Source organism: Pinus tabuliformis, chromosome 5_2, assembly GCF_031772625.1.
Source record: "Pinus tabuliformis cultivar Carrire ecotype Pingquan chromosome 5_2, CPIR1, whole genome shotgun sequence".
Taxonomy (NCBI): Eukaryota; Viridiplantae; Streptophyta; class Pinopsida; order Pinales; family Pinaceae; genus Pinus; species Pinus tabuliformis.
The window spans coordinates 653,262,933-653,275,917 of record NC_142306.1 but is presented as its reverse complement, the minus strand read 5'-3'; the positions used below and the strand labels follow the sequence as shown (position 1 = coordinate 653,275,917).

General features: G+C 37.1%; 1 protein-coding gene across 1 annotated transcript; it reads left to right on the top strand.

Moving 5' to 3' along the window:
* Positions 1 to 9,996: 9,996 nt before the first annotated feature.
* On the top strand, positions 9,997 to 12,670 carry LOC149160746 (10-deacetylbaccatin III 10-O-acetyltransferase-like). The gene is made up of 2 exons (XM_089435397.1): positions 9,997 to 10,696; positions 11,503 to 12,670. Exons 1-2 carry the CDS (start codon positions 10,202 to 10,204, stop codon positions 12,454 to 12,456), a joined length of 1,449 nt encoding a protein of 482 aa, XP_089291523.1. The 5' UTR covers positions 9,997 to 10,201; the 3' UTR covers positions 12,457 to 12,670.
* Positions 12,671 to 12,985: the final 315 nt, after the last annotated feature.

The window sequence follows — 12,985 nt, the reverse complement described above, 5'->3', positions numbered from 1 at the left end:
TCTCTAGAGCAGTGCTTCCCTACATCTTAACTACGTCTCTGAGCCTGTTGTGCATGCAATAATATGCAAGTGTGTTCCAGAAATAAAAACATACTATAAATGAGACTCCTAAGCAATGTCATACAAGGTTTCATTCATCAAGTAGTCATATTCCATTGGACATCCAAATCAGGGTTCAATACTAGTAAACAAATCTTTGAATGGGGTTCTAGCACCATGCCAAATGGATCCAAAATAATGTCATACAAGATTTCATTCATCAAGTAGTCATATTCCACTGGACATCCAAATCAGGGTTCAATACCAGTAAACAAATCTTTGAATGGGGTTCTATCACCATGCCAAATGGATCCAAAACAATGTCATACAAGGTTTCATTCATCAAGTAGTCATATTCCACTGGACATCCAAATCAGGGTTCAATACCAGTAAACAAATCTTTGAATGGGGTTCTAGCACCATGCCAAATGGATCCAAAATGAAAAGAAGAGCAAATGTAGCATACAGATCACAGACTTTTCCAGCTCCTGAACCCTCAGTTCAAACTTTAACAACAAGTCCATCTGTAGTGCAAAGCTTATTTGTAGGAGTTCCACCTTGTGGTTTAATATAAGAAGTCTGCCAACAATAAAGCAGTTGGATTTCTTGACAGACCACCAATCCAGGTTCTTAGCGTTTTAGGTCTTCAATATGCTACTTATGATTTCTTGAAAGTGCACTACCTAATTTCTCCAGATTGAAGGCGTTGCTATAATTAAGGGTTGATTTCTGCCAAATAAGCAGCTTGTCCTTCTATGTAGACCATGGTGGTAGTTATCCAAGCTATACATGTTTTCAGAAATGAAGAATATACTCCTTTTTTGCAGCATAGATGGTTGCATGTCTATCACTCGGTAAGTTCACATCATATAGCAACCATGGCACTCACTAGAGCAGTGTAGAAATGAGCAACAACACAAGTTCATTTTGAAAAATCCACTGATTTGTCATACAAAGGTTGCAGAGATGGATAAAGAATGTGTCAAAAAAAGATAAATGTGGCATAGATTTGTATCCTTTCCAAATTCTACTCTAACAAATCACCACGTCATGCCAAACAAATGTAAAGTTACTCCCCGCAGTTGGAACAATGATCAAGCGAATATATAAATATATAATAAAAACTGCATACTATTACTTGAACAGTAGATATACATACAACAGCTAGCAAACTGTAAAGGTTTTCCAAGGACAAAAACTATCCTCTATCAAAGGGATAGTATCTGGGAACACAACGAAGTGACAAAAAAATTCATTAGAACCACATGCTTTACTACAATCCTGAAATAAATTACTAGAATCCTGAACTAACATAACATAGATAGTTAGTCTAGAAAAAGACATAACATAGATAAAAATCAATTTTCAATACCACTGGAAGATTCCCCTGAAGCATGGGAAGATTGCATAGGACCTATCATCGGCGGGCTTGTGAGTCTACAACCCAACTTGGTGGTGTTCTAGAGACAGGTATTTGAAAAAGAGGAAATGGGCGAGTAGCCACAGGTTGTAAAACAACGCAGCTACTCCCTTTTGAGTTTTTGGTGTGTTTACATGGATATCAATGTGTGTTTTTATGTGATAGATGAGGATACTAGATCTTGATCATCACCTGCTGCAAACAACTCTAAAAATATGGTGAAGCAAAGTTGTCAATATGGTCAATGGAATTTTTAATTCTTTAATATCAGCGCTCTCCGTCACATGGTAACTGGTATTGTAGGCTTATTTCGCGCTCTGCTTTGGACATTCTTTTCTGTCTACTATATTTTTTCCTGGCTTGGGTTAGCCATTTCTCTTTGCTCTAATTTTTTTTTTATTTTTTTGAGGGTTTTCTTTGTTCTTCTCTGCCATTTCTCTTCCTTTATGCAAATTAATTCCATGCATCTCAAATTAAATTTGAATCTCATATAGGACCTTTTCCTTCATTATTCATCTCTGCCATTTCTTTCACGAGAAGAATATACTTCATTTTTGCAGCATAGATGGTTGCAAGTCTATCATACTCGGTAAGTTCACATCATATAGCAACCATGGCACTCACTAGATCAGTGTAGAAATGAGAAACAACACAAGTTCAATTTGACAAATCAACTGATCTGTCATACAAAGGTCGCAGAGATGGATAAAGAATGTGTCAACAAAAGATAAATGTGGCACTGATTTGTATCCTTTCCAAATTCTACTCTGCCAAATCACCACATCATGCCAAAAAAATGTAAAGTTACTCCTCGTAGTTGGGACAATGATAAAGCAAATATATAAATATATAATAAAAATTGCATTCTATTACTTGAAGAGTAGATATACATACAACAACTAGCAAACTATAAAGGTTTTCCAAGGACAAAAACTATCCTCTATCAAAGGGATAGTATCTGGGAAAACAACGAAGTGAAAAAAAGATTCATTAGAACCACATGCTTTACTACAATCCTGAAATAAATTACTAGAATCCTGAACTAAAGAATACAATGTCACAATTTTTCATAGTTAGTCTAGAAAAAGACATAACATAGATAAAAATCAATTTTCAATACCTTTGGAAGATTACCCTGAAGCATGGGAAGATTGCATAGGACCTGTCATCGGTGGCGCTTGTTAGTCTACAACCCAACTCGATGGTGTTCCAGAGACAGGTATTTGAAAAATAGGAAATGGGTGAGTAGCCACAGGTTGGAAAACAACGCAGCTACTCCCTTTTGTGTTTTTGGTGTGTTTACATGGATGTCAAAGTATGTGTGTTTTAATGTGATAGAGGAGGATACTAGATCTTGATCATCACCTATTGAAAACAACTCTAAAAATATGGTGAAGCAAAGTTTTCCATATGGTCAATGGAATTTTTAATTCTTTAATATCAGCGTTCTCCGTCACATGGTAACTGGTATTGTAGGCTTATTTTGCGCTTTGCTTTGGACATTCTTTTCTGTCTACTATATTTTTTCCTGGCTTGGGTTAGCCATTTCTCTTTGCTCTGATTTTTTTTCTATTTTTTTGAGGGTTTTCTCTGTTCTTCTCTACCATTTCTCTTCCTTCATGCAAATTAATTCCATGCATCTCAAATTAAATTTGAATCTCATATAGGACCTTTTCCTTCATTATTCATCTTTTCCATTTCTTTCATGATTGAGACATGACTGAGTGAATGAGAAATTTGTAGTGCTGAAACAAGAAAAATGGGCCGACCATAGAGTGGGTAATCATCATCTTTTGGAGTGGGTACCGCAAAATTCTGCTATCAGGTGTGTATCTCAATCACAAATCCCATCCTCTTTTGCAATGCTACTTTGCTGGAAATGAAACAATCTTGAATATAGATCACAGACTTTTCTAGCTCCTGAACCCTCAGTTCAAACTTTAACAACAAGTCCATCTACAGTGCAAAGCTTATTTGTAGGATTTCTACCTTGTGATTCAATACAAGAAGTTTGCCAGCAATAAAGAAGTTGGATTTCTTGGCAAACCACCAATCCAGGTTCTTAGTGTTTTAGGTGTTCAATATGCTACTTATGATTTCTTGAAAGTGCACTACCTAGTTTATCCAGATTGAAGGTGTTGCTATAATTAAGGGTTGATTTCTGCCAAATAAGTAGCTTGTCCTTCTATGTAGACCATGGTGGTAGTTATCTAGGCTCTACATGTTTTCAGAAATGAAGAAATGAAGAATATACTTCATTTTTGCAGCATAGATGGTTGCAAGTCTATCATACTCAGTAAGTTCACATCATATAGCAACCATGGCACTCACTAGAGCAATGTAGAAATGAGCAACAACACACGTTCATTTTGACAAATCGAGTGATCTTTCATACAAAGGCCGCAAAGATGGATAAATAATGTGTTAACAAAAGATAAATGTGGCACAGATTTGTATCCTTCCCAAACTCTACTTTAACAAATCACCACATCATGCCAAACAAATGTAAAGTTACTCCCCACAGTTGGAACAATGATAAAGCGAATATATAAATATATAATAAAAACTACATACTATTACTTTAACATAGATATACATACAACAGCTAGCAAACTGTAAAGGTTTTCTAAGGAAAAAAACTATCCTCTATCAAAGGGATAGTATCTGGGAACACAACGAAGTGACAAAAAAATTCATTAGAACCACATGCTTTACTACAATCGTGAAATAAATTACTAGAATCCTGAACTAAAGAATACAATGTCACAATTTTTCTTGCATATTGTAATGCTTTCAAATAGTCTAGAAAAAGACATAACATAGATAAAAATCAATTTTCAATACCTCTAGAAGATGCCCCTGAAGCATGGGAAGATTGCATAGGACTTGTCATCGGCGGGGCTTGTGAGTCTACAACCCAACTCGGCGGTGTTCTAGAGACAGGTATTTGAAAAAGAGGAAATGGGCGAGTAGCCACAGGTTCGAAAACAACACAGCTACTCCCTTTTGAATTTTTGGTGTGTTTACATGGATGTCAGAGTATGTGTGTTTTTATGCGATAGAGGAGGATACTAGATCTTGATCATCACCTGTTGCAAACAACTCTAAAGATATGGCAAAGCAAAGTTGTCCATATGGTCAATGGAATTTTTAATTCTTTAATATCAACGTTCTCCGTCACATGGTAACTGGTATTGTAGGCTTATTTCGCGCTCTGCTTTGGACATTCTTTTCTGTCTACTATATTTTTTTCCTGGCTTGGGTTAGCCATTTCTCTTTCTATGATTTTCTTTTATTTTTTTGAGGGTTTGTTCTGTTCTTCTCTGCCATTTCTCTTCCTTTATGTAAATTAATTCCAAGCATCTCAAATTAAATTTGAATCTCATATAGGACCTTTTCCTTCATTATTCATCTTTGCCATTTCTTTCATGATTGAGATATGATTGAGTGAATAAGAAATTTGCAGTGTTGAAACGAGAAAAATGGGTCGACCATAGAGTGGGTAATCATCATCATTTGGAGTGGGTACCGCACAATTCTTCTATTAGGTGTGTATCTCAATCACAAATCCCATCCTCTTCTGCATTATTTCATAGTCTGAGATTGTCGATGAGCTCCTACCTGAAGATGCCCCTGAAGCATGGGAAGATTGCATAGGCCCTGTTATCGGCGGGGCTTGTGAGTTTGCAACCCAACTCGATGGTGTTCCAGAGATAGGTATTTGAAAAATAGGAAATGGGAAGTGCTTTCCTCGGTGCTGGAAGCCCTTGAATTGCAGAACAACCCCAGGACCTACATGCAGGACAAGAAACAGAGAATTACCCAGATTAAAGAAAACAGAAAAAGAAAAGAATGTTCAGATACCTAATGTGTAAATTGCTACAAGACGACTAACCCATCAATGAAAATTAAATTTACTTGCACCCTATGAAACTGGATTCTGGATGGTATTCAGGTAGCAGTAGTTGGAAGTAGCAGTGGATAGGAAAGATGCATAGACTGGTTCACTGCAACGTCATGGCCAAGAGGCGAGAACTACTACCCAGGAGGGAACCTTAGCCTAGTTAGGGTTTTGCAAAGCGTTTTCACAGAGCTTGGCATCGAACACCTTAGATGAGTTAGGGTTTTGCAAAGCGTTTTCACAGAGCTTGGCATCGAACACCTTAGATGAGTTAGGGTTTTGCAAAGCGTTTTCACAGAGCTTGGCATCGAACAACTGAGTTGTTCCTGGTAATGAAAAATCTTAGGGTTAGATGCACCCAGCGGAGCTACCGAACTGAGAACCGAGTTGTTACTGGTAATGAACAGTCTTAGGGTTAGATGCGGAGCCACTGAATCGAGTTGTAGGCTTAGGGTTAGATGCACCTAATAGAGCCACCAAACCAAATTGAAAGAATGAGACTATGGTTATAATAGTGCGCAAATAAAGATTTAATTGACTTGACAATTAGTAGCATCTAAAGGTGGAAAAACATTTAATCATCTAACAATAGATCTGATGGTCAAGATTATGACAGAAAGGCAGTTGGGGAAGTTGATTTCAAAGGGGAACACCTTATGGCGTAACTAGCATTTATCATACATGTAACCATAACAAAAATAAAATGGCAAGTATATAAGTAACTGTAATTCTTATAACAACTATTAACCAGATACCTGCATGCCCACCATACAAACCTATATGACAATCTGCTCTTACCTCGAAGTCCATTATCGCAACTTCTCTTTAATGATCTGCATCCCATGCTCTATCTCAACCAACACATTTGCATCATAACACACCAATATCATCATGATGACCTAAAATGCATACAATGACCTCACAATGCATGTTTAACCTAATATACATGCATAACTATAACCATGACAATGCATGCAAAATAACATATGGAAATTGACATGCTTAACAAATGCATATACAACTGACATGCATTCATGACTAAAGCATCCCAACAACAACATCATCAACCTTCACATGGTGATATCACTACAACCATGATCAACATCATGAAAATGCAACAAGCACATGGACTACAAGGCGTAAGGAACACATATGCAGCTGACATGAATGCATGTCCAACACACCGCCCATCTAGTCCAAGGGGTGAACCATGATCTGATACCACTTTATAACATCCTCCTCCCACATCTACCCAAGTAACCATCCAACCAAGGTAAACATGTGAATATATGCTACTATGATGATATTTAACCTCCTAGATGACCTTAAGGAAGTGGAATCGACGGAAACACCATACAAACCTTTCACATCAACAACAGGACTCCCAAGAACCATCCCAACCTCTCAGGTAACCAGCTCCTGGGTCCCACTAAGTTTTTAGACCATTACACTCCTAAACGCTCCCTTGATATTAGCATGCATGCATCCATAGGGCTCTAGACACTCCCACATCATGGTATGCCAACATCCAAAGACTTTTCTGCCTAGTGTTATGCCTATGTCTGAGGGATTTGAGCCACTTTTTTAGGTCCAGAGTCCATGTCACTACCCAGGACTAAATGAAATCTTTAGGTATGAAATATAACAACGAGATAATGATACAAATGAAATTACTTTAACAAGGACTTGACTGGACCCCTACTAACCATCACAAGTATTTCGTTAAACATATAAAAAATATGTAATCTATAGGATTAAACAGCAAATCTAAGCATATGGGTCTCATACTTATTTGAGAATCAATAAGAAACATTGATCCCTTATATCATTAGTTGCATTATCATCTATTATTTCATAAATACATTATTCATTCATTTGCAAATCAAAACATGATGAAATCCATACGTCATCACTGTCATAAAACATGCTTATAACCAACATAATAACAACATAAATATTAAGGATACATCAACCATAAAATTCCACATATAAACCAGTAGATTTAGAAAATAAGATATCAAGGAAATAACCTCTTATTAATGAATGAAAAATCCAACTTGGGATGGGACTACCACATTCCACCAGAGCATAGAATGGCTGAGCCAATTCTCTCTTCATCCATTCACCCCGTGCCATATTCTAAGCATGAATGTGGGACTCAAACCAAAATAACCAACCAGGAAATCCCAAGGCTAAACCACCTCACCCTCATCAATAGAAACCCTGCTTTATTGTAATCCACATCATATCACATTGGCCAACACAATAAACATGTACTAACATGATTTACCATGATGTCCACCAGATCATTAGGCCAAAACAAGCATAGACGCCACCAAATTTCTCCACCTGGACCGTGAGGAATTTTCCTGTCCCCTAGTCTCTCATGTTTTATGGTAATCCACAGTCTGATTTAGGGATCACTAGGCCCTAAACCAAGACACCACCCTCTAGCTTTACCGTATAACCCACCATTCATTGACAAGGATTCCTAGGCCTAATTAAGGGAAACCACCTCTAGGCTTTACCGTATATCCCACCATTCACAGATCAAGGATCCCTAGGCCCACTGAGGAAACACAAAACTTGGCTTTACTACAACCCACAATTTGGTTCAGGTTTTACTAGGTCATGTGTTCTATCGTTTGGATATCCACCTCACTCAAATTTGAATCCATCGAACAATCCAACTCAGCCAAAACATGAGAACCCCATCACACCATGGCTATCCGGAAATGGAAAGGCTAGGCTGAAAGCATTGTCACACTTGGCAAAACCCATGCCATAACAGAAAAGAGCCACATGCAATACCATGCATGCCAAATCTAGCAAGGAAAACACACATGCAAATCGATACCTGCAAAGAATCCTGCTTTAGTTGCTTGATACTGCTCTTCTTTACTTGCTACTTCCTTCCTCTTGCCTTCTTTGTTTTTCTTGATCCAATTCCAAAGTGCTCCAAGAAACCTATAAGTGTCCAAGAGTATGAGAGAGAGAATAGAAGAGAGTTCCACCAAAACATGTCAAAATCTTGCCAACTGATCCTCAAAATCGTTTTTATTAATGAGGCCTCTATTTTCTTCATTTTTGTCCTCACATGCAACCTGTGACCTTTCACCTTCCTTTTCTCCTAATTTCCTTTATTTTCATAAATAAATGTGCCAAAAATGTCATTTTTCCTTTCCAAAGCTTTTAGCCATAATAACTGAAATGAACACCCACCAGGATGTTTTCCCACCATTCAACTTGGAATACCTGTCCCATGATCATGGTCTTATATATTTTACATGGATTTTTAACCAGTGATGTTACAAAAACCATAATGAAAACCATAAATTAATGAACAAAGAGATTGTTGATAGATAGTTAAAGAAACATGTTGCTGCAAAGGACAAAGAAGATTTGGCTGATGGAGATTGTCAAAGGAACTGTAAAGCGGAAGAGCAACATTCAGACTTAATGCTGACAAATTTTGAAGAAGAGGTAAATATGTTGGAATAACGGTTGATTAATCGAAGGATTTATGGAGAATACTGCATGAAAGTATCAAGCATAGAAGGAGTGCTTAAGACATCAGATGAAGGAAAGAGTAGAATTCTACAACTATCAAAGAAGAAAACATGCAAGAACAACGAGTGAGGAGAAATAACAACAAATTTTAGTAAACAAGGAACACCATGTACCATCTAGGAGATAAATTGAACATTGAAATTGATAGGATGAGAATATTGATGATGAAAGTGCATGAGAAATCACACACTAATGTAAGAAGGGTAGTCAATTATAGAAGGAAAATGAATGTACAAGATTAGTTCGGCAAATAGAGTGGAAAATTACAACATAAAGATTGGAAACCTGGAAGGTTGAAGAAGAGAGTGACAACAAAAAGAGAGAAGCAACATGAAGGAGGTGATCAGTTACAGTACAAAGTTTGGGATCCAAGAGGATTTGGAAATTAATCGCACATGGTAGGAGGTCATGAATTCTTTCTACCTTGAGAGTTTGATGCAGGAGCATTAGAACTTCCAAGGTATTAAGTCTTTGATATGATTATAATAGTGATTATAATATTTATCCTTACGCTTAATTAATTAATATAAAAAAATAATAACAACAATATTCTTAATAGTACTAATTATTTACTATTAACAATAATTATTTTAAAAAATTATAACAATTAGTAATAAAATTTCATTATTTTTAATAATAGTGACTTTTTATTATTATATATTTATTAAATAGTATAAATAAAACCTTAAGTTTCCTTGAGTTTGTATATCAATCACATTTAATTAATTATGATTGTGCTAATAAATATATACACTATATTAATTGGTACGCCTCATTCATTGTTGATGTGGAGAGTCATTGAATGAATGGTGTAATGAGAGACATGAGTTTCGTAGCCGTGTCTACAAGTCAGACCAAACGCCTGTCTACCTGCCTTTCACATCACATGCACATGTAGAAAGGCGTTTGGTCTGACTTGTAGATGACGGCAACGAAACTCGTGTCTCTCTTTACAAAAGTGTAGTACGGCCCTGTCAAGTGAGGTCACATCAGAAAAAGGTTGAAAGCCTTGTATACCTACCGGTAAAGAAAACTGAAGTGACCGCAAGTTGGCAACTACTAACAACCCGTTTGCATAATTTTCATAATATCCCACGCATAAATTGCAGTCTACTGGAGAGTCGAATACACGATCATATTGTTTATGTCAATCTTCCTAGCTTCTTATTTTTTTTATAATCCCATGGTTTCCCAGCGAGCATCTGGGAAACCTCGAATAGATTCAGATTTATTCTTTATTAGTACTCTGGCCATATCCATTTCTGATTTAGATGGTCAATAAAGCGGCCAGCATCCAAATTCTGCTTGAAGTAATGGGCAAGTTTGAGGATGGGGCTGACAATATCACTGGCTTATCTGTAACTGCACTACAGCCCATCATGGTGACTCCTGCTGAGACTACGCCTAAGGAGGTCCTTTACATGTCAAACATAGACAGTCAAGATGAACTGAGAGTCACGGGTAAAATCCTTCATGTGTATGGCGCTTGTCCAACCAGCCACGTGGACCCTGTCCACGTTATCCGAGATGCGATCTCCAAAGCTCTGGTTTACTACTATCCTCTGGCTGGGCGGATGAGGAAAACCGTTAATGGGAAGCTTGAGGTATGTTGTACAGGAGAAGGAGCCATGTTCGTTGAAGGCACTGCAAACTGCAGTCTGGAGGAAGTTGGATACCTGGCCCAACTGACACCATGCTTGAAGCAACTGCTCTACGAATATCCAACGGCGTACGAGCATCATGATAATCCTCCTCTGGTTATTCAGGTGAGAAACATAGAACCCTTCTTTCGGTTGTCAGACCGATTTCCTCCGACTCTGTAAATTTGATCATAACGCATAACTGATACGCCACGACTTAAGAAATAGCGAACGTTATAGTCTGTAGTTCGTATGAATACTCGGTGATAATTTTCCTGCATTTTTAAAGTTCCTATTACAGTTGTAGGCGTGGATTCTTATTTAAATAATTAGTAATGTTCGCATTTAAATAATTTAAATTATGATACTTTGAAAAATTAAAATAATTTGTTTTTGTTAATAAATTTTAGTTATCAATTTGTATATTTATATATATGTATTTTAAATTTTAACTTAAAATTTAATATTATTTTACAAATTTAAATTTAAATTTTTATTTTATTAATAGATTTAAACAAATAATTATAATTGATTTATTTAATAAACACACGTACAATTTTATTTAAAAACAATAAAATAGTGGATGAATTCCTTATATATATTTATATATATATATATATATAACATTTTGTTTTCTTAATTGAATTTAATATATTTAATTTAATTTTTTTTTTGTTGTATTTAATTAGGTTTGGATTATATTTATGATACTTTGATAAATAAAAACAATTATCGATCACAGTGTGGTGAGCCAATCACAAAGTCTGTTGATACAAATATTTTATTTGTCGTCACTAGGTTTTGATGCTTGAACATCATATGGTTCTTAATTTTTCAAGGCGTAATCTCATTTGTGGTTTTGATGCTTGAACATCATATGGTTCTTAATTTTTCAAGGCGTAATCTCATTTGTGGTTCTTCTTGGGCTGAAGGTGACCCGTTTTCGTTGTGGAGGGTTCGTTCTCGGTCTTTGCGTCTCGCACTGCATCATTGACGGGCTAGGTTTCTCACAATTTCTTAACGCAGTAGCTGATATTGCCAGGGGAGAGCCCCATCCATCTGTAACACCTCAGTGGAAGAGAGAACTTCTTAAGCCACGATGCCCACCCACAGTTAATTTCGATCACAAAGAATTAGGTGGCGATAACCCAAGCAGAAGTTGCCTCATCGACGTAAACGCTGCAGGAGGTCTAGTCCAGGGCTCATTTGTGCTCACTGCTCACTCTCTAGATAAACTCAAGAAGAATGTTTTAGCAGCAAAGACAAAAGATATTGATGAAGAGTATTTAAATTGCTCAACGTTTGAAGCCTTGGCCGCATTCGTGTGGAAATCAAGGGTGAAGGCTCTGAAAATTCCTTTTGATGAGCAAGTACGCCTTCTTTTTGCTGTAAACGTGAGAAATGTGTACAAACCACCTCTCCCGAAGGGGTACTACGGTGTCGGTTTCTTCAGTGCTTGCGTTGCAGTTTCTGCTAAAGTTGTATTGGAGGCTTCGCTTTGGGATCTAGTGAGAATGGTGAAGGAAGAGAAGGCGAGACTGACAGATGAATACCTTAGGTCTGCCATAGATTTTCTTGAGCTCCATGACCCTAAACCGAAAGTTGAAGTTGGGCTTCCTTCCGCAACAGAACTATATTTGTCTGACTGGACCCGCTTGGGATACTCACTGGCGGATTTCGGCTGGGGTGAGGCAGTGAACGTGACTCCAGCGAGCTTTCCATTTGTTAATGTTTGCATTTTCGTTCTACCTCCAAATACAAACACAGATGATAAGAGAAAAAATGGCATCAGAGTTATTACATGCTTGCCCTTTGAAGCAATGGAAATATTCAAGTCAGAAATGGGAAAGCTTGAAATGTCCAACATAATCTTTAGTTCACTGTAGGCTGCAGTAAGAATGGGAAGTTACAGATGAATTGACATTACTAGCTCTTCCATTTCTGTGTATTTTCATCTGTGTCTGTTTCTATAAATCAGCACTACAACTATGTGCTTGTTTTCAATAATCTTGAAATACAAAACTTTGATGGTGTGTATGGCCATTTTCCGTTGTATTTTGAAGGTCACTTCTTGCGTTCAAGAAGTATCTTACTCACTGTTGCTTTTGGAAATAAAATTTAAAAACATGCTCACTGTTGGGCCATTAGCAAGGCTTGATAATTCATGATTATATAAAAAGTTTCCGCAGAGAAATGGTTTATATCGTGTATTGAAATGTTCCCTGATGATATATCTCCAATTATAACATAATACATGCCCGAGAGGCAACCCTTAACCACGATCGCAGAGTCTCTAAATCTGCTTGCGTGGCTGCTCGGGCCCACCTTTTCTTCTCTGTTCACTTAGACGCATGTTCGACTTCAGTAGTGATCGCCAGAAATGTTTTGCAGCCGGAAGTACATCCTATACTTCGT